Source organism: Arthrobotrys flagrans (genome assembly GCF_004000055.1).
Source record: "Arthrobotrys flagrans strain CBS H-5679 chromosome Unknown unitig_0, whole genome shotgun sequence".
Classification (NCBI taxonomy): domain Eukaryota; kingdom Fungi; phylum Ascomycota; class Orbiliomycetes; order Orbiliales; family Orbiliaceae; genus Arthrobotrys; species Arthrobotrys flagrans.
The window spans coordinates 5,216,930-5,241,949 of NW_027137550.1; the positions used below are offsets into that span (position 1 = coordinate 5,216,930).

Below are 25,020 nucleotides of genomic sequence, written 5' to 3' on the forward strand. Positions count from 1 at the left end.
CCAGCCAGCATCACTGACGGTTGATCCGACTGTTCTAATCATAATACTTGATAGAATGATCCAACCCTGCCACAGCCACCCTGCTACCTTCCTGCGGGTGCCATGCCGCACAGGTAATCGCTTGATCACTTGCCTTAATCTTGTGATACATCTTACAAGTCTTCCAATCAAAGAAGCACACCCAACCCGAACTATCACCAGTCATCAAAAACTGTCCATCAGGGCTGATATCCACGTCGATCGCATAACCCGCGTTATTGTGTCCTCTAAAGCTCTTCTTCCTGTTTTGCCTAAAACGCTCGGTGGTAGCGTACACAACAACTTGGTTATCCGCCGACTGTAACGCCACATATTTTCCATTCGGATGCAAAGCAGATCGAACCATGGAGTACATGTACGGCTCTGCAATAAATTTGATAGGTACTGGGATACCATATTCCCAAGCTCGTAAACTCTTATCGTCGGAGGTGGAAATAAACCTCCGGTTTTCGTCGACGAACGTAAGGGTATTAACTGGTCCAAGATGGTGATCGTACTCCTGAACTACAGCTGCGGTTCTAGTATCGAATTGTACAATCTTCTTGTCGCTCATACCGGCGATGAATTCGTGGTGTTTGGATTCATCTGGGTTGAATCGGATTACGTGTGGGATTTTACCGGTTGAGAAGCGGTTAATGCATTGGCCTGTTTCGGTATCCCAAAGCTTCATTTGACGGTCGTAAGAGGCGGAGAGGAATTTGTCGCCGGAGTTGGTAAAAGTTATGTCGTTTACGGATTTAGTATGGCCGTCGAAGGTCCGTAGGAGTTCACGGTTGTGATAGACATCCCATAGCTAAAAGATTTTGTTAGTATTGTTCGAGACAGTTGTGAGGCGAATTGCAAAATATAGCTTACTTTAACCTTAGCATCTGCTGAAGAACTCAATAACAGATGGCCGCTTTTGGGAAAGAAGCGTATAGCATTGATAGGCTTGGTATGGCCTTTCCAGGTGTGAATAAGCTTCTTGGGAATGAAATTCGGCGTACTACCCGATTCCTTCCCGAGGTTGATGTCCAAGTCCTGGGGCACATGCATGTACGTCCGCCCAAGATAATCTCTCTCTTCGCTGCCATGGAAAATAGTCTGCTCCACACCCGAGGTGTTGACGTTGAGATATTCGGCGCCAGCCTTGTCGATAATCGGATTTGATACCGGCGCGGTGGCTTCCTCCTCATACTCAACAACTTCGCCCGCAGCTTCTTCGTCTTCCGAAGATTCTGATTCATTCTTGTATGACGCCCAGGGACCTAGGTATTGTCCCGGCCCATCAACTATACTCGAATCTCCCTTCTTTTGCCGCCGTCTCTTGATTTCTCGTGATTCTTCTTTGCTAGGCCTGTATTCAACTGTATTCCGTCCACCATAGAGAGCTGCATTCGCCTGATCTCCGACCATATTTGCCGGATTACTCGGATCTGCGGCGTACCCCAAGCTCGTGAAAGTCCTGTGATGTGCTAAGAAGGTCGCGTCCGATATTAATGTCTCCTCCGCGTACCCTGTGAGCAAATTCTTCCGTTTTAAAGTTCCATCGTTCGATTTAAAAGGATTTGCTGGACCAGCGGCTGGCTTGTAAAGGTCGTCGTACGTGGCATTGTAGGACATCGATTTGTCTGTAGGTTTTACGAGGGCAAGTTGGGAGGTCATTGGGTCCTGTAGAGAGAGGGCATGTAGTTGTTAGTTATTTGAACGATTAATATAAGAGAGGAGAGACGAACATACGTCCAGGCTGACATCTGGCGCAGCTGTGATAGATGGGCCGGATGGCATGGATGGGCCGACAGCTGGTGACTCATCGTCGCTTGAGCGGTAGTCGACGAGGGCCGCCATGATGGATGTTGGTGTGGGAAGATTTGAGGATATCTACGTCGTTCAAACTTCAATGTTAGGAGCGTCCGGCTTAAGTTGCGGTTAAACTACTTAGGTAGTTAGTTGGTGGAAGCGTAAAGTGTCGTGATGTTGAAACAGGTAGACCAGGCTGGTAGCCAAGAGATGACTTGATTGGTTTGCGACTTAGATCGCGAAGTTCAGACTGTTGCAGAGTCTTGGCATTTATTTTTCGCTGACTAATCTGACATACAATGCAACATTCAACACAAACATGCTTTCGCAAGAAGTTCGATCTTTAGTAAAGAGGTTTGGGAATTCAACTCGAGTCGGTATTGAATCTTGCTGCGAAAGACACTAAATCAACAAAAACGTGTTTTATCTCAGTTGTGTTAGTGAACCAGCAAATTGGGAGTATGAAGTAAGATCTTAGAATTTCCCGGCAACCGTTAATCCATTGGCCATAAAAAGATTAGTCATGGGAGAGGCTATCTATTTGCATAGATTTATGAACATGATACTGCAAATCGAACGATAGTAACGCAGCTGACGTATAAAAAGCTTATAGACGTACTACCATTTATTCTTAGGGGCAGACGGAGGCCCATACGCCGCATCGCATCGAAAGCTTATGATCTTTGGCTGTTCATAAAAGGCAGGGTCCCCAATCCCGAAGTATTCTTGACAACCTCCCATTGTGACCGTCAATTATTATTGGCCGCCCTTCGCAGAAATCAGTCGTATAAAACAAACAAGTGCACATTTCAACAGACTACTGCCTCATCCAAATTCTGTTAGTGACTGGAAGACGTCGCGATGCTCGTGTACAAGTCCCCTTGCCAGTATACATGTGTATGAACGCCTCAGATCTCTGCTCAATAATAGCCTGCACTTTCGGATCATTGTCGTATACCCCGACAGGCATATTATATGTCCTTGAAATTCTAAGAGTCTCGTTTACTCCATCAATTTGGTCGTACTCTGGATCATAGTCCCCACCGTTCGAAATGGTTACGTAACACCCATCATACTGCGGGGAGCTCCATGACCCCAAGCGTGGGGAGGCCCCAAAGCATGCAAAACTCTTAAACATCTAGGTTCTATCCCGTTTTCCGGGCGGCAGACCTTCATACATCTTGAACCGACCAAAGCCGATGCTCTTGTCCGCCAGCCCGATGTAATTCATAAATTCCGGCACGAAGTCAGAGGGGCGCGCTCGCCAAGACAATCATCGGATTCGTAAAAACGACAGAAACAATACCCGGAAAGAAAGAATCCATTAATGCCGGAGGTCTCAAAGCTGGGGCCTATATCCCTAGCTACATTCCAGCAGGGTTTCCGATTCTGTGATCCTCCAAATTTCATCATAATCTCGGCTCTCAACTACTGGTTATAATATATAAACTGTAGCGCAATACGTTATAACGCGCACGGGCGCTTGACATTTATAGCGGAAATCTTTACTGGTACGTATATACGTATACCGTGTAACTTAACTTAGAATACGAACACCGGGCTCAAGCACTTCTAGAAAGCCTGGGAATCAAGCATAGTCTCAATATGCGGCAAATTTAATGGGCTACCTTGACTGTGCAATTTTACCCGAAATATATATTAATATATTTAGTTGGAAAAGTCATGTATTCAACCATGCAAATGACAAGGATTCCTCGGCCAACAATACAACATCACCGCAAACTCTGGTGTCCCAAAAGCCTCCGTAAACCCCGGCTCGCTCCAAACCAGCTTCATCCGGTGAACGTTCTCCAACAAAGCCCGAAACTTTTGGATAGCCGCTGGTGCCTGATCATTCATCGAAGTCTGAAGCTCTGCCCATAGATCCTCGAAAAACTGACTTACCGTCATATCCATATACCTTGGTACACCAAGCCAAGCAGATACCTTCATTGCTCCGCAGCAGTTGTATATGACTCGAGTATTTACGTCTATCCCATTACGAGCCGAGGGATCCACTGCTGCTAAATTTCCACTTGGGTTTCTACTACCCCGAATATTTCGGAATAGCGATTCATTCATCAGCGGAGAACCCGTTATATCGATGGTTTTATCATTCTGTCTCAATCGGCGAGTTAACTATTGTGGGTTTTTCATGAGCCATTTACATAGTTCATCACCTTTAAACCCTGTATTCATAGCTTGCCCTAGCAGCATTGGCTGGATGGTGAGGTAATATCTCCGGATTACTTTCGACCTGACGGCACAGTTTAGTGTTACATATCCTCTCGAGTCCTTTAATTTGAAACGGTGGATAGGGAGGAGTTTGTGAATATATATTCGAGCGCGGGAATCGGCTCGGATTGCCTTGTAACGGAAGGATGTAGGGAGAGAAAAGAAGACTTGCCGGAAGAAACGATGTGTACTACTAAAGGCGAGTTGGTCGTGGATGGGGAGGTAAGAGTAAATCTGCTCGAGAAGTTCCATAGGGAGAGTGCATATAGATTCCCCTCGATTGGGCCGTCGATTTCGACGTACGCGTGAGTTCGAGACTAGGGTGTTTACCATCTACGAAATTAGTCTACGAATCGTTGACGGCTTTTTTTTTTTTTTACGAGATTGAACGATTGATTAGAAATGTGATACCACAATATCTGGGGACTTAATCTAGGAACGGGAATATTTAGGATTGATAGATATATCGACACGAGTTATAGTCAGTTACCCGATGAGAAATATTAGAGTCCATAAACGTGGTATAGGTCAGTGTGGGTTCAAGACCCCAAAAATGCAGGATGCATATATGCGTCAGCATTTTCACGCTAGAAATCTGGGGTTCCTATCGATAGCAGAACCTAAAACTGCAATATCGCATTATTACCGGGCTATTCAGATACTCAAGTTAAGGCTTTGTCTGGCTAAGCCCGTCTACCCCTCCGAATCCACGGATCCGAAACAATGTGGCATATTTTGCGTTGCGATTTCCCTACTAAGTTCCATGTCAATTCGGGTTCCAAAGTCTCAAGCTCGTAACGACTGCCTATATTAGATATTGCGAAAGGTCATGATATTAAAATCACTGCGATGCATCAACATCTAAGATTTCACTTGCACATGATACACGTTTCGTAATGATAGATATCGGTATTTTGCTCTCAAATCTCAAATTGGGGACCTCGTCACGAAAGAGGGACGCTTGCCGTCCCTCAGACTCGAATATAATCTAGTCTATAAATGGCTAGAGCTATGGGGTTCCGGATACTGCGGGACCCACCTTTATTGTGAACATGCCCAATCAATCAAATGCGATACACTAGGATCACAGGAGAAGGAAGTACAAAGCATGTAGAGTATGTCCAATTCAGACTTGATAGACATAGAGGACCCCGATTAGTTGAACCCAAATTTGGAACTGCAATTTTGAGGCGTCGAGGTAGTAAAATATTACAATAAGGGTTCCTGCGGGGGCTTTACGTAAAGTTAAAGCTACCCCTCATAGAAGTCAGAGCTGGCGTTCATAGCTTCAACCTCGGTAGAATATTTGTAAGAGCTTAGTAGTTTGCGAGCGTCTATATATTAGCCCAATTTTAGTCCCTTCGACTTTTTGATTAGTTGCAATTGAGGACCGAATCTCCGAACCCAATGCGAATATCCGGACTTTAAATATTCAAACTTTGCAAATTAGTCTTCACGAATATCACAATGGCGCCATCGGTCGAGATTACCAGTTTGCGCCTCCCACATACTTCAAACCTTCTCGGGATAGACGACCCGACTCCTATAATCTCATGGTCATACTCAATCCCATCTGCGCAGACTTCTCCATCCTGGCAGCAGATAACATATATTCTCTCCCTTCGGAGCTGGTCTCTCGCGAGTGGACCGGATTTCGCAAAAACATACGTTGTGATAGGTCCGAAGGGATACCGTAGCGGAAACCTCCCATGGCCCAAAGCCTTCCCGAAAGTTGAATCGTCGCACGCCTATGAAGTCTCTGTGCGAGCGATCTTCACAGAAGGACAACCAAACGCACATGGAGAGTTCGGAAGCTTAGACGGTGATAAGTTAGCGCCGGAAGGGGAATCTGTGGAACAGCTAGTAGCGAAGTTTACCGCAGGGCTTTCTGATGCATCTATTGCTTCAGGTATCTTGAACTTCGAGAGCGGTATCGTCGGAGGCCTTGACGGATGGTACAAGAAAGCACCTTCCATAACGCCAATAACTACGCCTTGGAGCGCTGAAGGCTGGGAGAAACCAGAACCCGTCCCAGCATATCGAAACACCTATACTCTCAAGTCAAAACCTCGAATTGCTAGAGTATACGCAACTGGCTTCGGTGTCTATAAATTTTTTATCAATGGAAAGCCCGTTAGCGCTGAATCAACCATGAATCCTGGATGGACGGAATACGCCGTTAGAATGACATACCAAACATATGATATCACAGAACATCTTCAAGCCGGTGAGAACGTCGTTACTGTCTGGGTGGCGGATGGGTGGTACCGTGGCCGCCTTGGACTTCCACATAAGCGTTGGTCAGCTAGAAGAGGAATCTATGGGAAAGAGACCGGGTTCATGGCTCTTTTTGAGACCTTTGGGTCGGAGACTCAGAGCTTTTGGACTGGCAGTACCGGTGAAACCGGCTGGAAATGCATCCAGAGAAGCCCTATCCTCGAAACAGAGATATATGACGGAGAGCACCACGACGCCAGGATTAGCATTGAAACAGCTGGGCAGGATGAATGGAAAGACGTCAAGCAAATTCCAGAAGTTTTAAACTCCGAGCTAAAGCGTCCAGTTATAAACGAGAAAACTGTCAATTGGAGAATCTTGAAGTGGGATATTGAATCTTGGAGCACCGAAACGACGAGGAAGTCGTTACAGGCACAAACCGCGCCGCTTATTCGGCACACGCAGACATTCCCGGTGAAAGAGACCATCAGAACGCCGAAGGGGAAGCTGATCTGGGACTTCGCCCAGAATATTACTGGCAAGATCAAGATTAAAGGGTCTGCTCCGGCAGGAACAAAAGTTGGCTCTTCCATTTCCTAACATTCGTAGTTAACGTTGGCTAATTTCCTTATAATAGTTGACATTCTTACACGTCGAGATCCTCGATCAGGATGGAGAAGCCTGTTGGGTTATTCTCAGGGGTGCCAAAGCTACTGATAGCTATACTTTCAGCGGTAACGGTGTCGAAGAGTGGGAACCAGAATTCACTTTCCATGGATTCCGATACGTCCAAGTTGACGGTTTATCTGAGGGGGTAGAAATCGAGGCTGTAGCTAAGATATATGGTAGCGACTGCGAGAAGGGATTACTGAAATTCAACAGTACTCACCCGGGGCTCAATCGATTTGTGGAAAATATCCAATGGAGTACCAGGGGGAACTTTTATGCCGTCCCGACGGATTGTCCCCAGCGTGATGAGAGACTAGGATGGTAAGCTCATCGCGAATGAAAGCTTAACTAAAGGATAAAGTACTGATGCTGAGATCATTAACAGGAGTGGTGACATCAACGTAAGTTCTTTGTTGTTGAGGCGTGTGTACGATAGTGGTACCCATTTGATTTTGTTTTTATCATTTATATACCGCTGAGGGGGATATGTTTTCATCCAAAAGTCCTACACCGTATGGTGCAGTGGTACCTTCCCTCGGTTCCGACCCGGGTTGGAGTCATACCTGCCGCGCATAGGTTCGAGCTGCGGTGACTGGAGGATAAACCTGGTGACTCGTAGTGCACTACCTCGAGCCATCTGCCCTTACACTACCGGCGGGCCCCAACTTTTTTTTTTTTTTTTTGCCTCTTCTTCTTTTTTTAAAGCCTTCAAAATCAGAATCGACGAAGGAATGACTAAGATGTGACCGGGGTGAAAAAGAGAAGTCATGATTCTGTTGAATCTCGACTTTTTTGCACTTTTTTGCACTCGAAATATGTCCAGAAATGGATAACTGTTTATGATTGGATAGCTTTGCTGTGCTCGGCAGCCCCTTCTATAGTCTACACCGCACCAAACTACACTGCACCCAAGCTAACTTTCCAACCTAACAGGTATTTGGACCTACAGCAGTCTACGTATTCGATTGCTACTCCTTCTTGAAACAATGGCTTCAAGGTCTAGCAGATGGACTATATATAGGAGGCTTTAACCGGCCTCCCATTGTGTAAGTCTCAATCTCCCTGTGATATCTCATTCGATGTTGCTGACCACGCCTTCATAGATCTCCAAATGCTTTTGAACTTCCTGGATCTCATAGGCCAATGGCAATCTGGGAGGATTGTTTGGTTGCCTTGCCGTGGAATCTCTACAAACAATATAGAGACCTTAGCCTTCTCGAAGCCCTCTATCCCAGTATCAAGCAATACTATACCAAAGGTATTCCGAGAAACGAGGATGGTCTATGGGTAGATTCTTTCCAATATGGTGACTGGCTTGATCCCACCACCCCGCCAGAACGTCCAGAGTTGGCACAGACAAATCAAATCTTTATTGCTAATACCTGGCTCTGCAATATCTCACAAATAATCCTCAATATTGCAACAGTTCTTGGGAAAAAGGAAGATATCGAATTGTTCAAGGCCTCGAAGGCAAAGGTCGTTGCAGCATGGCAAAAGAAATATCTTGTAGCCATCGATGCATCCATCTCAAAATCCGATGAACCCCAGCAGCTTATCAAATGGGAAGCAAATGTCGAAGATCCAAACCCTCCAAATCCTGTCCCAGACTCGCAAACAGCATATTCGTGCGCTCTTACCTTTGGCCTTCTCCCTGAGAGCTATGTTGAGCCGGCCATTCGTCGTCTGCACCATCTTGTTAAGAACAAGGCCGACTTCCATATCTCTACTGGTCTAGCAGGGACTCCAGAGATCTTTTACGCCCTTTGCTACCCCAGGAACTTGCCATCGACTACCTCACAGGAACACTTAGAATCCGTATCTCTAGCATATAAACTCCTGCTAAAGAATTCTGACACCCCATCATTCCTCTATCCCATCAAACTAGGTGCAACTAGCATCTGGGAACGTTGGGACTGCATCACGAAGGAAGGAGTTGCAAACGTTGTTTCGATGACCAGTATGAACCACTATGCTCTCGGAGCTCCCGGGAAATGGATCTTTGAAAACATTGGAGGTATTAAGTTAGAACACGACGACCTCCCGGTCAGTGGTGTTGTGAACGCAGACGCGAAGGAAGGTTGGAAATTTATTTTTGATCCTATTCCTAGCGTTGAATTTGGGGTTACGAGCAATGAGATGGAGTATGAGAGTCCAAGGGGAAGGGTGGAGTGTAAATGGAACTACAATACTCAATATAAAGAGTTGTCTATCGAGGTTGCGGTACCAGCGAACTGCGAAGGAGAGATCAGGGTACTAGGAAAGACTGTGCAGAAGGTAGGCGCAGGGAGGTATTATGTTAAGAAAATTGTAGATGAAGTGGATTCGAAGACATTGGAGGCATTTTAAATTGCATATCGTGGGCTTCACATTCGAGTTTCGCACAACTATATGTAAAGGGCACCAACATTTTATCCCAAACCATTTGTCGTAATAGCCCCTTTAAGCCCAGTTTCTTTCATTCCATCAGTGATAATATTCTTTTACCAATCACCGCCCTCCGTTTTAATCCATTTGAAGTCCTGTATATCGGGGTGATCTGGTTAGCCGTCGTTTGTCCACAGTAGTAAAATCTTAGAAACAACTTACCGCCGGGACCAAAATTGGCAATCCATCGCCAGTCGCGAAAACTCCCAGATGCGTACCCACAAAATTCTGCCATCCGGACGGGAAACTCTGCATCCATTTACTCTCTGCACTAGCGACCCAAGTAGCTTTCCTATCGTGCCCCAAACTGTACCCCAAAGTGTATTTATCTGCTTCACATTTAATCCACAACTTTACAGTTCCTGTTTCCGGAATCTCAACATATGTCGCCTTTGCTACCGGTTCCTTCCCAGTCCTCGTTGTTGCTGCTACAACCCTCTTGCCGGTTTCCGGGTGGAGCGTTATAACTATATCTTGATAAATCCAAGTGCTTAGGAACACAATAACTCCGGCTTTATGTTTCGCACTGGTGGGATAAAACTCCAACTCAGTGTTAAACACAGTATTGATATCTTCTTGTTTCCTCAAGAACATTGCAGGAGTCTGTCGGTCACTGGGAGTATACACATTTCCATAAAGCCTTAACCACCCCTTTCGCGCCGTAAAGCTATGGAATGCTTTTGTTGGCGTTCGTTGCGTATAGTACCTTCTATCCGCAAATCCGTTGTACTCTCCGTTCCAGAAGTGGTCTTGCCATACTTTCGGGCGGGGCTTGTTATGCAATCCTGGGATTTCGAAGGTGATATCCTTCCCGCCGTTCGCAATTGGCCAGCCGTCCTTCCAGGTCACTGGTGCCAAGAAGGTTTCACGGCCTAACTGCGGGACCCCAGAAGAATTTGTTGGGTTTTGAGGACGAGTAGCGAGGAAGACGGTGTACCAATCCCCGTTAGGAGCTTGCACAATATCTGCGTGGCCGGTAGATAGAATTGGTTGTGAGAGGTTACGGCCGTTGAATACAAATGGGTTATATGGGCTGGATTCCCAGGGTCCATGCAAAGACTTTGACCGATGCCACATAGCACGATGTTGGACTTCGGTACCTGCTTCGGCGGTAAGGAGGTAGTATGTTCCGTTGAATTTGTAGAGGTGAGAACCTTCTGCGAGACGAGGGGTGTTGATAGGTAACTCGCTGCGGTAGAAATAACGAGATTCCGTTAAGGAGTTGCCGGTTTTGATGTCGATTTCAGTGATCCAGATTGCAAAGTATCCGGAATCTGGGTCGATGAAACCGGAGCCCATTGTAGTTGTGAGATAAGTTTTACCGTCGGTGTCGAAGAAGAGGTCGGGGTCGAATCCCCATCTTTTGAGTATTAGCTTTGCGCGGCCACGTAGAGTTGAAGTTGTGTGGGGACTTACTGGTCAACGTATACTGGGTCACTCCAAGAGTCTTCATCTAAGATGTCCTTGGTGCTAACATACATAGACCGTGGTGTCCCGGTGGTATTATCCGGCGGACTGATAACATCAAACCTATTATCGCGTCAAAATTAGCATTATATCGTTCTTCATACCTTCTCATAAATATATATATCGGATGTACAGGGCATGCATACCAGGTCGTAATCATATAAAAGGTCTTCGAGGCCTCATGGTATCTCAAAGTTGGGGCGAAGATACCTCCACTAGGCGCAGTTCCGCGAAGATTCAGCTGCGAAGGACGGTTAAGTGCATGGCCGATACACGTCCAATCGATCCTATATATATCGAAAAAAAGTTTAGTAGTACTTCGTGGAAACCGCACCTTAGAATATAATGGAGAGAACCCATACAAGTCTTTTGAGTGATAAACTGGAACTCCTGGAAAGAACTCAAAGGTAGAAGTAACCAAGAAGTAATCATCTTTGACTCGGATGATGCTCGGGTCCGGGTTAAAACCTGGTATGATAGGGTTTCTGAAAGCATCTATATTCGGATGTTAGATCCAAGATTATTGGAGGATAAATCCTGGCCGCAAAACGGAATAGGCATACCAGAAACACTAATTAGCAAAGTGGAAAGCAGTGTAGCTAGCTTCCACATTTTGAAGCTCTGATTGGGGCCAACTGTTGCACTTTTTGTGTTGTCCTCAAGCAGGCCGATGTGGATATTCAAGGAAGCACAATTAGAAGTTTCAGAAAACAACAGCTCTAATGACGGTTATTTATACTTTTCACTTTCTGTATATCTGGGGAACCCATGGCATCATCGGTTATATCGATAACTCGTTACGAAGATCAGCACCACCGGCAATGCGAAATCCTGGAGAAATCGATGTTCCGCGGTTTTTATACCGGCTAATATAATTACTGGGATTCTTGCACTAGTCGCCGGGAACCTGGTGAACCAAGGTTTTAATCGTATATCTACCATGGTATGTATCAGCCCAAAAGCGATTGGCTAGCCTAGCTAGCTAGATGCTCACTGTTGAACTACCATCAATGCTTTTTAAATCTCAAAACAACTGCTCCATATTGCAATTCAGACTTGGTCCTAATCGGTACTAATGTACATACACAGCTTGCTTATTAATATCCGTTCTAGAGATTGGGGCCACCGTTGTATTTATTTAGTCTCATACCTAGCCCACGGGTATTTTTATTCCTTTTCCATTTGCATCTGACTACTCTTTGGTTTCCGATTCATCCTAGCCCAAGATTTTCCTCCCGGTCGACATCTGCGGCTAGATATATCTGAGACATCCATTGCTTCAGTATTTGCCGCGCTGATACCACTTTGGTTGGGATCAAGTTCAATTAACATCTGCGTTTGGTCAGGCTCATCTTGAATTTGAACTTCAGGTTGAACTTGGACTCCTTGAGGTTGAGCTTGGGCTTCTTGAGGTTGCACTTGGACTTGCGGTTGGATTTGAGCTTGTGGCTGGGCTTGAGCCTTTGGATTAGAAATCGGAACCGCACCAAGATTTTCTTCTGGTGCCTCCAATAAGTCCTGCATGTTTACTTGAGGCTGAACTTGAACCCGAGCTTGGTAATTGGAAACCGGGGTTGTATCAAGCTCCTCTTGCGGTTAATCAATAATCTATAGGTCTGCCGCCGAATAGCCCCTGGAACGTGAAGAAGAAGTGATACATACCACATGGCACCCACGAGGTAAGATGCATTTAAAGCCACGAGGGTTTGAGGCCATCCGATCTAGATACCGCGTATGTCGTAAACCCCAAGTCATCCAAAATAGGTTAGCCTATCTTTGCCCAGCCAATAAGAACTACAGAAACTATCACAAAATCAACACTTTCATTAACATAGTCCTCAACCCTCGAGACCTTGCCTTCCCTAAAATCCGGGGTAAACGGTTAATCCGAAAGATTACCATGGAGAACTCCCCAGCCTAACCAACTGGCAATATCCTGCTCCCTACCAGGTCCTTCTCAACAATCGGTACGTTTATCCGAACGCACAGCCGAATCGACCACGGCAGTTCCGGTCCAGGGCACTACCCCTCACATTGCATTCACCCGCCTCGACTCCACACAGAAAGCAGATATGCACTACCTATAACATCGATTCGAGTCAATGCAACCCTTCATGTCATGATATTTCAACACCATTACGGCTTCCAACCGACGAAAGTGTTGATACTAAAACCTGCTCCACCGTACTAGCCTTCGACTCTTTTTGCCTAAATTCCCCCGGCTCCTGCTCCATACACAGGTAATGTATAGGTAAGTAATGTACATCGATATTCAACTTCCACATTTGAATCTTTGGCCTTTTTTTAAGTTTTTTCCCCGTGTTCGCCTAGTCGATTTCGGGTTCGATTCCCGTTTACCAGATTAAGCCTACAAATCAGGCTATATTAACATGCACACCCTGTAAGCTGCAACCACGGAGTGGCGCATTCTCGAATTATGGATCCGCAAATTTAGCGGATATGTATGGAATGTAAGGCGACGTGACTATCCGAAATATTGGGTTTCATACTTCCGTGGCACAAACCAAATCCCCTTCCACCTAAAAATTCACCATCCGGGCCGTCCCAACATATCCAACTCTTCGATTGCAAGTCCACCCCCCTTAAAAATACAGAAAAAGAATAAAGAATATATATATTAACATTCATTCTTATATTATACACGTGCACTCAACCTTATATCCTTCGCACATATCTCTATCCTCGAAAATTTCCACGACTTCCAAGATAAGAGAGTAACTCAGGGATAATCCAACATCAAAACTGACATCCAAGAAAAGAATATAGTAGTAATAATATAGTAATATAATAAAGTCATAAATCTCCCAATGGATAAGAGATACATACAACGATCCATGGAAGCAAAATAAAGGAAAAAGAAATAATATAATAACAAAATCCCCATCCCAAAAAAAAAAAAAGGAACCGAATCGCCAGACCACTTCCAGAGGAAGGGTTCTAAAAGGATAAATAAATGAAAAGTAAAGGCGAAGGAATTTTGAAAAAAGGATATAAGAGTATCAGTGTCGCACCATAAAGCTCCCAGCGAAAAAAAAAAAAAGGTAAAGGAGGATAAAATCAGAAGATCTTGAGGAAGAGGAAGAGGAAGAATAGAAAAATAAGTTACCCGGGCGTCCTGTTGGAAGGAAGAAAGGGATGAAAAAAATACCCACAAAATGAAACTACCAGTCGGCCAGGTCCCAAGGCTCCCAGATCGCGTAGGAAGAAGCGTAAGGAGCCTCCCAATCATCATACGCCACCGAAGCTTTTCCTTCAAACAACACTAACTTTTCTACTCAACAACCCCACCATCAAAAATCCTCATATCAAACATCTTCCCCGGCGGATGGTCCACAATCTTAACATGCGGCACCAAATCCGGGTACGACTCCGCAAACCTACTGCCCAGGCTCCAATTTTCTATTTTCCTAATATGAGCTTCGAATACCGGATTGATCACGAATTCGTTCGGTGATTGCTCCATTACTGTTGACATGGGGTCGTACGGCCAGTTTACGGATAATGTGCCGGTGTACTGGATGCTGAATTCGGTATTATTGTATTTTTCGGGGTGTTTGGCCATGGCGTCGCGGGACATTGGCCTGTGGTTATGGTTAGCATGGAATACCAATAGCATGAGCAAAAAGGATACATACCATGGCATATGATCGAACCAGATTGGCCTGGCCGTAAACAACTGTGAAGGACGAGGCTTGATATACTCCGGCATATTATCGTAACTCTCTTGAGTCGGGTTAATAGCCCACTAAAAGGATAAACGTCAGCTAAATCCACTACATCAAGAAACCAATAAAGAAGTTTGGTTAAAGACGAACCCTCATCCAAATATACAGCACATAAACAATAGCAACTCTCTCCGGTAGCTGTACCAAATCTCCAAAAGTATCCACAATAGCCGCCATCACCTGCGTCAGCCCATTTCTCGGCGGCCTTGACCCGGGGCTAACAATAAAAGTAATATCCGGTTGCGGCGGTCCCGCAAGAACCGACAACGGTGTCCCATTGACACGATGTAATCTCGCCTGTTCTTCTAGAAACTCGAGGTAGACGCGGTCAAGAATACAGGTAGGCGGTAAATGCCGCGGCATGACTTCCCAATGCCCGTTTGCGCGGACGCAGTAGGTACCTGGATATTGTACACTCGGGATTGAATAAACAGTCGAAACCGGTGAGCTAGTAAGCAGCGATTGAGCACCAGAGATACGTCGGCGGATTTCTGCTTGAACTATAATATTAAGATTAGTTATACCAAAAGAAAGTATGCAGAATGGGAGAACGAAAAGAAAGAAAACGGAAGAAGAAAGTGAACATACAGTTCCTCACGACTTGATAACCAGAGAGATACATACCATCACTGGAAGTGCTACTCGTTAAATCTGCTAACGACCTTTTTCGGGCCGTATACTCGTACGGCTGATCTTGTATCTGTCGGTATCCGTTCGGTTTAAACCCTCCGTGACACACGAAGTCCAAACTCATCGCTCCAGCAGGCGTATCCTTCCCATTACTCGATAGTGCAATACCATCACTCCCATGTTCCGATTCGGCATATCCAGGGTGTCCAATAGATTCGGCCCTAACGCTAACAGGCGACTTACTACTCAACGCCAGTCCAGGTCTCGCCACGATCCCCGACGAAGTAGTAGAACCCGGTACCGGCGGCGGTTGTATTCCATTTCTTTTAATACTATCCAACGCATCCAGCGCATTTTCCAACTCTTTCTTAAGTTCAGAAGTCTTAAACTCCCATTCCCCCTTTTCGCGTTCAAGTTCCTTGACCCTGGATTCTAATGATGTGATTTGATTCTTTGTCCGAGTACGAATGGCACGTTGTGCATCCCGGTCATGTGCTCGTTTGCGAGCTAGTTGTTCGGCTGTAAGACTTGATATTGTTCGGGAACGGGTCTTTTTCTTCGGAAGACTCGGATCGGCAAGGTTGGGTACAGACCCGTTTGTAGGCGACTGTTCGCCGCTAAGGTCATCTTGGATGTCGGAGCCATGTGGGGAATAAGGCGGTAGACGTTGGTGAAAGTCTGAAACAACGTCTTCGGACGACTCGTTGCTTTTAAAATGGAGATAGGGAGAGTCACCCATCGGAAAAGGGAAAAAGGAAAGGAATGCGATGTGGAGGGTATTTATTGAATTTCTGTTTTTTTGTGACCAAAGTAAACCCGAAATTCTAGCCGGGTTTCCTTTTTCTTTTTCGATGATACTTTTAGTTCTGAAACCTCCTTTGGTCCACCCGAGGTAGTGGGTCAAGAAGCGACTTGCAGCGGGTAGCCGGTGGGGAAGCCCCTCGAAGCCTTGCTTGGTGGTTAAGAATTTCCCGAAACAGGAAGAAATTATAATTACGGGCACAAAATACCCAAGAAGAGAAAAGAAAGAAAAGAGATAACAAGAAAAATTAACACTTCCCCCCAAGAGCCTCCCACGAGACACGCACCACAGAGTTGTGGAGAAAGAGCTCGGGGTTATAGATAAGGCAAGCGTGATCTAAAGGGCACCACCTACAAAAGCCCGAACAAGCGTTCAAGATTTGGTGGCTCGTTGCATGAAACAAGGGAATGGGGAGACAAGCAACAGGGTCTGCTGCGGGTCCGCCGAATGGCCTTACAAGAAAAAAGCGGTTCTCTTCTTTTCCCTGGGTGGTGCACGAATCATGCGCACACAGCGCACAAGAGATACGACCCGAGTGGAAGGGGTGGGAAAGGTTACTTTGGTGGCTACGGCAATTAGCAACGCGATAGTGAGTTAAGGATTACAAACCAGACTATCGGTGGAGATGAGAAGGAGGCGGTAGGACTGTGGTTCGGGTTCGGAGGACAATAGATGGGAAAGTGCCAGCAGATGGGGAAAAGAAGGGGGAAGGAGGAGAATTCCAAGAGCTGAAACGGGATTTTTGCGCGAGGTGGCAGGGTTGACAAGCGAGAACCTGACTCATGTATATGGGAAGAGTCTGGATGAAGACCCACAGGAGCACAGAGCTTAAGTGTAAGTGTAGTCGTACCGACGCAAGGTTCCTGCTAGTGAGGATTCTTCGGTCCTGGTGTACATGAGAGTGCTTGAAATGTATCAGACCACCCGGGGTACTCTCTATTCATCAAACTCGATGACGAACAAGGGTAGAGAACTCACCAATATAATGGTTTACCGTAGCCTCGAGTCAGAATCCATCAATTGCAACTCGATGCATGTGCGACGTGGACTTTTTGATACTGGATTATAGCACGGCTCAGGCATGCATATGATACCAGGCAAAACTTTATCCCAAGCGGAAACCTTCGGATGCGAAAACTTGGGGAGCTAACGGTCGGACCACTGAGCCAGCAGCACGAGAACACCGAGTCGATATTGACTTCACTGTCTCAACCCCAAAAATACGATATGAGATATTACTGAACCAGGAAGGTTACACACAGCGAACCGACCATGGATACATGCAAGCAGCCTAAAGCTAGGCTCGGGACATAGGGCTCGATGAGATGCATGTATACCAGAAACTTGACGTTTAAGGGCGACTTCATACACAGGTCGGGTGATATGGAAGAACTAAGGGGTGTGATTTTACAAAAACACCAGAAGGCAGCCGACGTCGATGTTCACGAAGCACCGTCTACGTTATGCAAACAGAATCAACCACCAATAGCGTGCAACAACACACCAAGCCCCTACGCTATGGTAAGAGTTATGGTAAAACAGCTAGTCTCGAGGGCACTCCCGTTCATATTGGACCCCTTTACTGGTTGCACGTATACGGTAGATAGATGGTAACGCTCAGCTAGAATACAAACCCTCGTCAATCGAAGTCCAAATGATCCACTCCATGTACCGGTGGGCACCTGCAAGGAGCAGTTCTTGCATGTTAATAGACCTCATGATCTCTCCTCCCGCCCGGCTCTATCATCCTCACTATCGGATGGACTCGCCGGCGCAGCCTTAGTCTCCTTCTTTAGCGGCTGCTCGATAATAAACAAACTTGCTGCAGTTGCCACGAATGAAAATACAAACGCCATCATAAACGGCTACCAAAAGTCAGCACCCATCGACACTTCAAAAGAAAGAACGAGATGGCTCGAGAGGAAGAGGAACTTACATATCTAACAGCTCCCTCATAAGCCGCCACCACAACCGCCCTAACCTTCGGCTCCAACTCCTTCAAAAACTCCAATGTCCCCGTAGCCTGCCTTACAATCTCCTCCACCTCTTCTTTTCCAACCATACCCTTCAACTCCCTCCTCAAATCCGCCCTCAAACTCCCCTGTAGCAGTGTACTCCCCACACTAATCCCCACTACGCTCCCCAAGCTCCTAAACAGATAACTAACCGCCGTACTAACCGCCTGATCTCTACTCCCACTTCTCGCAATCAGAGCCACAAGTACTGTAGTAGCTCCGGATCCGCTTCCAAACCCAGCAATAGCAAGCCCACATCCTATCGCCAAGAAACTCCGTCCAATAATACCCGTAAATAAAACCACAATCCCACATCCAAATATCATGGAAATGTAGGATATTACAGTCAGGGTATAATACTTCCCGGTCTTTTGCATCAATACCCCACCTCCAAGACTTCCGCTCACGCTGCCTGCGATAGCTGGTAACATCCTAAGCCCACTTTCAGAAGCATTAAGACTCAACACTGCCTGAAAGTACAAAGGCAAATAAAACAAAGCAGAAAAGAACCCTCCCATGCTAAAGAAGTAAGCAATGTAACAGGATAGAAGTCCCTTGTCAAACACAATCCTCGGTGGTGCGAAGGGGTCAGAGGCGTAGAAACCCTCAATGAAGAAGAAGGCTATGAACAAGGCCGCGGAGATTGGGGCAGTGATTAACACCGTTTTGTCAGACCAGGAGACGTTACCGCCACGATCTAAGGCGAGTAGAAGGGTGAGAACTGCAAGGACTAGAGTCAAAGCGCCGGCAAAATCTATACGCTTGAACTTCTCCCATGTAGTTTTGTCGTTCGCGTCTGGGTGTCGATGTGGGATGTTCAAGCTCACAAGAACCAGCAAGGCAGCCAGAAGTGTAGCCGGTGCTTGTAACAAAAATGCCCTATATCACGGTTAGAACTACCCGCGTAATTGTAGAGATTATGGGGTCGTATACCATCGCCATCCAATCCTATCAGCCATCAATCCTCCCAAAGGTGCACCGGTGGATGCACCAGTAGCATAAACGATATTCAAAAACCCTTGCCAAGTCCCCCTCTTGTGCAACGGCACGATATCACTAACAACAATAGACACCAAAGTCGTCATCCCACCACCTCCGATACCCGCAAAAGCTCTAGCAATAATAAGCTCATCCATACTCCTCGCCAATCCACACCAAGCACTCCCAATCGCAAATGTGATATACGCAAATAAAAGACATGCTTTACGACCAAAAATATCCGATAGTTTACCGTAGAGAGGTTGGAAACAAGTGGTAGTTAGGAGGTATGAGGATGCGATCCAGCTCATTTTGGAGAGTTGGTTGAGGTCTGAGCCAATTTTGCCATAGACGGACGCTACGATCAGGTTATCCATTGCGGCGAGGAAGACTCCAACGAGGAGAGATGGGAGAATGGCGACGAGGGAAACATCGGAACGATAGTCATGAAGGGATTCTTCATCTTGAGGTTGGTGGATGGTATCGATATGGGGTTGAGGGAGCGGGTCGATATCTTCTTCCGGGTGGTGGTGATGGATCAGTGGTGTTGTTTCCGAGGCCGTCATTTTGGAGAACCCGAAAGTGAAATGTTGACGAATATTCGAATACCAGATTCGAATAAAAGAAATATCTACGCAATCTATGAACCCATAAATGAATATAAAAAAAAGGTGCGATCGAAAGTGATTTAGCGACAGAGAAAAAGAAGAGACAGCTGAGAGACAGCTAAATCACGATTCGTCTTTATAACCAGTCCGTCAGATTGCATGCCGCTAAATTGAATAACGGCAACGCGTGTGGAGCCGTCAGCCGTCGTGTGCCGGTAAGGATATCTTCAATTGCAATTCAAAGCTTAAGCCACCCCCATGGCCCCAACAGTATCACGGTCGCACCGTATAATCCGGTTCTTTCGGAATAAAGGTGCATATTCATTCCAAGAAATTTATACAGAGAAAAAGGATAAATTCAATTTAATTTTTTATCGATTTCCTTTTATTTTTCTGCAAGGATAATTTATACACAAGATCGCATCATGGCCCATGCTCTGTGGGTGACAAAATGCAACAAGGAACGCAATCGGAATCTGATATCGATTAAAATGAAATGAAACGAGGTAGGAAAGGCTCTAGTACAAATATCTACTCAAAAACTGGGTATTTAAGTAAGTATGCATGCGTGCTTTTTATCTATATTCGAATATCAAAATATCCCGAGCAATGTTTAGCCTCCGGGATGGAAACATCGATTCCCTTCTCTAATTAGTCGGTCCGATTCAACCTTGACCTCAATTTGAACCATAGCCGATCACCCGGTTTCTCTAGATCTAAAAGAGCCCGGTAATACAGAATATCAATTTCCCAATCACAGCCAATACGATTAACTCTTTTGTCGCCCCAAAACCTGATTCCCCAGCTCCTTCAACTGCGTTATATCTAAAGAACATCGAGAGCTACTCCTCGGACCCTGCGGTCCACCATCCCCCTTCACATTCACGATCAACTCTACCAACTTCGGCGCCTGAAAAAAAGGATAGTAGTAAAACAACCCACGTCCTTCCCCCGTCCGCAGAGCCTCCCAAGGGCGTGCGATCCCCGTCACCGAAATCATAGCACTCCTCAACGAAGGTGCTGGTACCACCAATCGTTTTATAGTAGTATCGACATCCTCTTCTTTAAGAATTCGATCACCTAAAAACTCTTGATCCTCCTTTTCCAGTCGCAAGTATTCAGGATTCAAATCCGCTTGCGTCCAATAGTATGCTGTTTCCTGCGTTTTCTCAACCACGAATTCTAGTTTCCTGAGCTGTTGGTAGAATGGTTGTTTCGATATGCTGGCGTAGACGGCTACGAAGGCGTTACCTTCTGCTGCCGCGGGGATCTTGTAGGTAATATGCAACTCCGTTATGTCAGAGAAGTAATCGAGAGACTGCGTATATGTTCTCAAGGCCGGAACCGTAGGATCTCTATATGTTCGATTTCCTTCGCCTTCATTCCAAACCGGATCTGGATCCCACCCCGAAGGATTCACAAACCGAGCACATCTATTAACACATCAACCACTCTTCTCTGGTAATAACTACACAAAAATCATATATACCTAACATATTTCCTATACATTTCATACTTCCCACCATCTCGAAACGCTCGGATACCATCAGAAGTAAGGATAATGCGCCTCAACCGTAAAAGAAGCGTAAAATCATGACAAACGCTGGAGCAACGCGCAAAGTTTCCGAGATCTCGTTTTGCTAGATTTTTGACGACAATGTACGCTATATCTGTTGGTAGACGTTCGAGTTGACTTAAAGTCCTAGGTGTTCCCGGTTTCACGTCCTCGGTAGGAAATAAGCCTAAGCTATTGACTTTGTCTCGCGGCGCTGGCCTGCGCCTGCTACGATAACTACTCATGACTGTAGTAATAAAACAAAAAAAAACGGCCAATACGCTCGAAGATTAAGTTGAAAGCTAACTAGCAGATATCTTGTGGCTATTAAATATTAACATCGACATCCTCAAGTGCCAATGTTAAGCCGACTTGTCATGATCATACTTCCCGGTAATATCATATTCGCAAGGGAGTGGGTTTAACTAATAGCTCCGGAGCAACACGGCCAATCGACGCCAATTGCGTCAATATCACAGCCATCCCCTGATTCGGCATACGAACCCGATGATGACGGTGAATACGAGGAACTGCAACACCAGAGCAAGAAGAAGAGACAACCTTTGGGGGTGGAACCATGAAAAAATAAATCCAACTTTTCGTACAGAAGAGCTCTAAGTACACTAGATCCTATTCATGATCGAGCACTCAAATCGACTTTATGTCCCCCAACGCAAGTGGGTTTTAAATTTTTTTAACATCTTTCAAATCAAGCCCCTTGATCAGCTGAGGGCCCTTGGGGTTCCGCGGATATCACCAAATGTGGCACCACACGAAGTTTGCCGGTGGTTCCCCGTCCGGTTCGGGACTATCGATTCCTCGGAAAGGCTTCCCGTTAACCTGTATTGCATTGAGTAATCGGGCAATTGTTGGCGAGACTATAATCTTTAAAAATTCTGTTAAGATAAAAGGCTACCATGTATTCAAGGAATTGAGGCGTTTTCTGGATAATGCTATAGCTCACAATTGATATATCTACCGACTTGCAAGCTTAGCTACTGCAAATTTCAACATCCCATTTTCCATCGAATCCCACAGCGGATAGTACTATAAACCAAACCCAAGAACAATTATTGTGCAACAGCATACACCAGATGAAACCATACACCAGCAAGGCCCCAGTTTTTTTTTTATTCTCGCAAAGGCAGATAAACCCTCCATCTACGGAGTACATGATAAATATCACCACTCACTCACTCGATACTTTCCGTGGCATATGGAGATAACATGGATACAAAATCCTGTTCCCGACCCAGATCTAGCAGGTTCTTTTTTTAAAAAAAATTCAAAATTTCTTTTTTGTCGATACCTATCTTTCAGAAGCGTGAGATACAGCCAAGGATCTAAGAGCCCTTGGGTCTCGATTCCGAAAGTTTGGGCGAGCCCTGATCCACGTAGCTATGTAAGTCTCCTCGATTGGGGCCAGTATGGACTTAAAACCCAACTAAGCTGTAGGTGGGTAGGGGAGGGGCACCAGCGGGACATTTTTTTACTATTACTTCCTTTTTTGTTTTTGGTAGGATGGCGATTGCGTGGAGTCTCGTGGGGTGTGGCTCGCGGTGATATCGTGATCGAAGACGTGAAGGCGAATACGAGTGAGTGAGTGGTTAAATTGTAATTGTCGGAATGTTGGGGGCGTACAGTACGACGTTATAAAGTTCGGGACCACGGATCACGGGCACACATACGTACACCAACCAAACAGAACACCATGCATGCATGCATCTATTAAAGAAAGCAGATCGGTAGGGAAGGGGGTGATTATATGCTTCATTTTGTTCTCCCGGGCTAGGTCGAGATAGGGAACCCGATGGGTATACGATAAACTAGCTCATGTTGACATTCCCGCATTCTTCTTATCCTTTTGTTTTGCAGCGTTAGGTTATACGCAGGGGCGGGGTGGAGATGGCTAATAGATGAAGTTGAATCCGTGAAGGGTGAGGGGTAACTATTGGGTCTCGAGGCTAGGTAACTATATCCCGTCCTGCGGTGTATCTACTCATGTGGTCTTCGATCGAATGGGTTTTCCTTGTTGTCGGTATGTCTGCTATTGAATAGTATAGTACATTGTCGGGCTAGAACACAAAAACCGTCCCATCGACATACTCGGATGCCGATAAACCCTCCACATCTCCCCCCTGCCCCCATTATTATCATTACCCACCCCCAACTTCCCCATCAACATCTTTCCGAGGAGGTTTCTAAACCGCCTCAAGGCGTTTCCTAGCAAGCTTAACATCCTCATCTTCGTCATCAACTTCCTCTCCGATTTCTTCTTCCTCTTCATCTTCATCTTCGTCGTCGTCATCGACTCTTCGCTCGTGTTCACCGGCCGAAACCCAGGATCCGCGGTCTTCGAGACTGACGCCTTCGGTTTGCTGACGTCGTTTGTTACGGTGGTTGCGTGTGCGGACGCTGAGTGAGGATTTGACGGCTGCGTTGCCGGGGACCCAGTTTGAGAGGGCGTCTTCGCAGTCTTGGATGATGCTGTAGTACGATATTCATTAACACCAATCCCTTCAATGGTCGCTATTTTAGTAGAATAAGGGAAAGAGGTAACTTACTGCTTGCTATTCTCGTACCCATCATAAGCCGGTCTAGTCTCACCAGGGGTAACCGGATTATCATCCACAAGTTCCAACAGATGCTTTCCATATCCAGCAATCAATGCCATCTTTTCGTTATGCTCACGCATAGCATCAAACATGTATGCGAAAGCAGCCTTTAATTTCTCGCGGGTGATGTTTGAAAGTTGTGCCTCTGCGACTAGCGATTCTGCTTCGGCGCGGACGAGCTCTTGTTCTAATACTACGATCCTGGGGGAGTTGGGTTCTTTGTATTTGAGGTGAGCGATTTGGTCGGTTATCTTTTGCTTGCCTGGTATTTTAATAGTTTATTAGCTTCTGGTACTTCTTTTATATTAAGAGGATGGGGAAAGGAGGAGCGTACGATCACGACTAGGCTGCACAGAAGCCTCGATGTTTCGGATAGACTTAATGGTAACACGATACTGATCATAACGATCAATAAACTGATCTTCGAGTTCACCGATCTCGTAAATAAGAACTCCGAGCTTGTCGGTGACGTCTGAGACGTCGTCGTCGGCTTCTTCACCCCAGATGGAGAGCTGGCGGGCGACTTCTCGGCGTTCCCGGCTGACGAGTTCCATGGAGCGCATTAGGTTCTTTTCCATCTTGACGAGCTGGGAGAGCTTCTTGGCGAGGTCGGGACCGCTTTTTCAAAATCACCATTAGTTTTGCTGACATTTCATCAATTCGCGACTTTTAAGGAACTTACAATGCTCCGGCGGCGGATTTTCTGAACGTGTGACCTGTGATTTTGATGGACGATTAGATTTTTCGTGCTGGTTTGGAGTAAATCCACGGGGAATGACTGACCGAAGTTGGTGCGACCAAAGAGACGACCGGTTTTGGTGGTACTAGGCGGGGGAGGTGGGTTTTGAAGCTGGGACTGGGTCGGAGCCCGAGCGGATCTCATGGAGTAGGTGCGATGCATGGTGGCGGTATTCGATGGTATCCAAATAAAGTGGTGTGAGGTTGAGGTTGAAGTTGAGAAACGGACAGCTGAGAGCTGACGAGTGGCGGTCTGTTGGAGCTGAGAGCACGGAAGTCTAAAGGAACCGGACGCCGCGACAAACAAAACCCAGCTTGAACAGCTTGAACGATTGGACAAGAGCAAAAAAGTATCGAAGCCGTCTTCGGGATTATGTTAACTACCACTTTCCTATCATTCGGAGAAGATGTAAAGATGAAGATGAAGATAGAAGGATAAGAGAGGGAGGGAAAAGAGGTTTTAAGTATCTCCAACCACCCGTTTGGAGCTAGCAGACAGCATT

General features: G+C 46.0%; 8 protein-coding genes across 10 annotated transcripts; 1 reads left to right on the top strand and 7 right to left on the bottom strand.

Annotated features, from left to right (window-relative positions):
• Window positions 1-34: 34 nt before the first annotated feature.
• Window positions 35-1,866, bottom strand: DFL_004555 (uncharacterized protein; the record flags this gene model as incomplete). Its single annotated transcript, XM_067633667.1, has 3 exons — window positions 35-832; window positions 895-1,689; window positions 1,759-1,866. 3 exons carry the CDS (start codon window positions 1,864-1,866, stop codon window positions 35-37), a joined length of 1,701 nt encoding a protein of 566 aa, XP_067491813.1.
• Window positions 1,867-5,520: 3,654 nt separating this feature from the next.
• Window positions 5,521-9,285, top strand: DFL_004556 (uncharacterized protein; the record flags this gene model as incomplete). Its single annotated transcript, XM_067633668.1, has 5 exons — window positions 5,521-6,849; window positions 6,908-7,260; window positions 7,325-7,340; window positions 7,873-7,985; window positions 8,043-9,285. The coding sequence occupies 5 exons, from the start codon at window positions 5,521-5,523 to the stop codon at window positions 9,283-9,285; spliced, it is 3,054 nt and encodes a 1,017-aa protein (XP_067491814.1).
• Window positions 9,286-9,419: 134 nt separating this feature from the next.
• DFL_004557 (uncharacterized protein) lies at window positions 9,420-11,442 on the bottom strand (the record flags this gene model as incomplete). 2 transcript variants are annotated; one of them, XM_067633670.1, is made up of 6 exons in its annotated part: window positions 9,420-9,458; window positions 9,526-10,723; window positions 10,780-10,893; window positions 10,977-11,117; window positions 11,193-11,325; window positions 11,394-11,442. In XM_067633670.1, the coding sequence occupies 6 exons, from the start codon at window positions 11,440-11,442 to the stop codon at window positions 9,420-9,422; spliced, it is 1,674 nt and encodes a 557-aa protein (XP_067491816.1). The 2 variants fall into 2 exon arrangements, with proteins under 2 accessions (XP_067491816.1, XP_067491815.1); XM_067633669.1 differs by lacking the exon at window positions 9,420-9,458 and having other exon boundaries at window positions 10,005-10,014; window positions 10,070-10,723.
• A 555-nt stretch (window positions 11,443-11,997) lies between these two features.
• DFL_004558 (uncharacterized protein) lies at window positions 11,998-12,354 on the bottom strand (the record flags this gene model as incomplete). The annotated part of the gene is made up of 1 exon (XM_067633671.1): window positions 11,998-12,354. The coding sequence occupies one exon, from the start codon at window positions 12,352-12,354 to the stop codon at window positions 11,998-12,000; it is 357 nt and encodes a 118-aa protein (XP_067491817.1).
• Window positions 12,355-14,122: 1,768 nt separating this feature from the next.
• Window positions 14,123-15,945, bottom strand: DFL_004559 (uncharacterized protein; the record flags this gene model as incomplete). Of its 2 annotated transcripts, none has more annotated exons than XM_067633672.1 (4): window positions 14,123-14,432; window positions 14,487-14,596; window positions 14,667-15,067; window positions 15,201-15,945. In XM_067633672.1, 4 exons carry the CDS (start codon window positions 15,943-15,945, stop codon window positions 14,123-14,125), a joined length of 1,566 nt encoding a protein of 521 aa, XP_067491818.1. The 2 variants fall into 2 exon arrangements, with proteins under 2 accessions (XP_067491818.1, XP_067491819.1); XM_067633673.1 differs by having other exon boundaries at window positions 14,667-15,076; window positions 15,165-15,945.
• Window positions 15,946-17,723: 1,778 nt separating this feature from the next.
• Window positions 17,724-19,567, bottom strand: DFL_004560 (uncharacterized protein; the record flags this gene model as incomplete). Its single annotated transcript, XM_067633675.1, has 3 exons — window positions 17,724-17,873; window positions 17,945-18,902; window positions 18,957-19,567. 3 exons carry the CDS (start codon window positions 19,565-19,567, stop codon window positions 17,724-17,726), a joined length of 1,719 nt encoding a protein of 572 aa, XP_067491820.1.
• Window positions 19,568-20,378: 811 nt separating this feature from the next.
• Window positions 20,379-21,409, bottom strand: DFL_004561 (uncharacterized protein; the record flags this gene model as incomplete). The annotated part of the gene is made up of 2 exons (XM_067633676.1): window positions 20,379-21,042; window positions 21,099-21,409. The coding sequence occupies 2 exons, from the start codon at window positions 21,407-21,409 to the stop codon at window positions 20,379-20,381; spliced, it is 975 nt and encodes a 324-aa protein (XP_067491821.1).
• Window positions 21,410-23,365: 1,956 nt separating this feature from the next.
• Window positions 23,366-24,680, bottom strand: DFL_004562 (uncharacterized protein; the record flags this gene model as incomplete). The annotated part of the gene is made up of 5 exons (XM_067633677.1): window positions 23,366-23,651; window positions 23,729-24,041; window positions 24,114-24,397; window positions 24,462-24,495; window positions 24,563-24,680. 5 exons carry the CDS (start codon window positions 24,678-24,680, stop codon window positions 23,366-23,368), a joined length of 1,035 nt encoding a protein of 344 aa, XP_067491822.1.
• Between the last annotated feature and the right edge of the window lie 340 nt (window positions 24,681-25,020).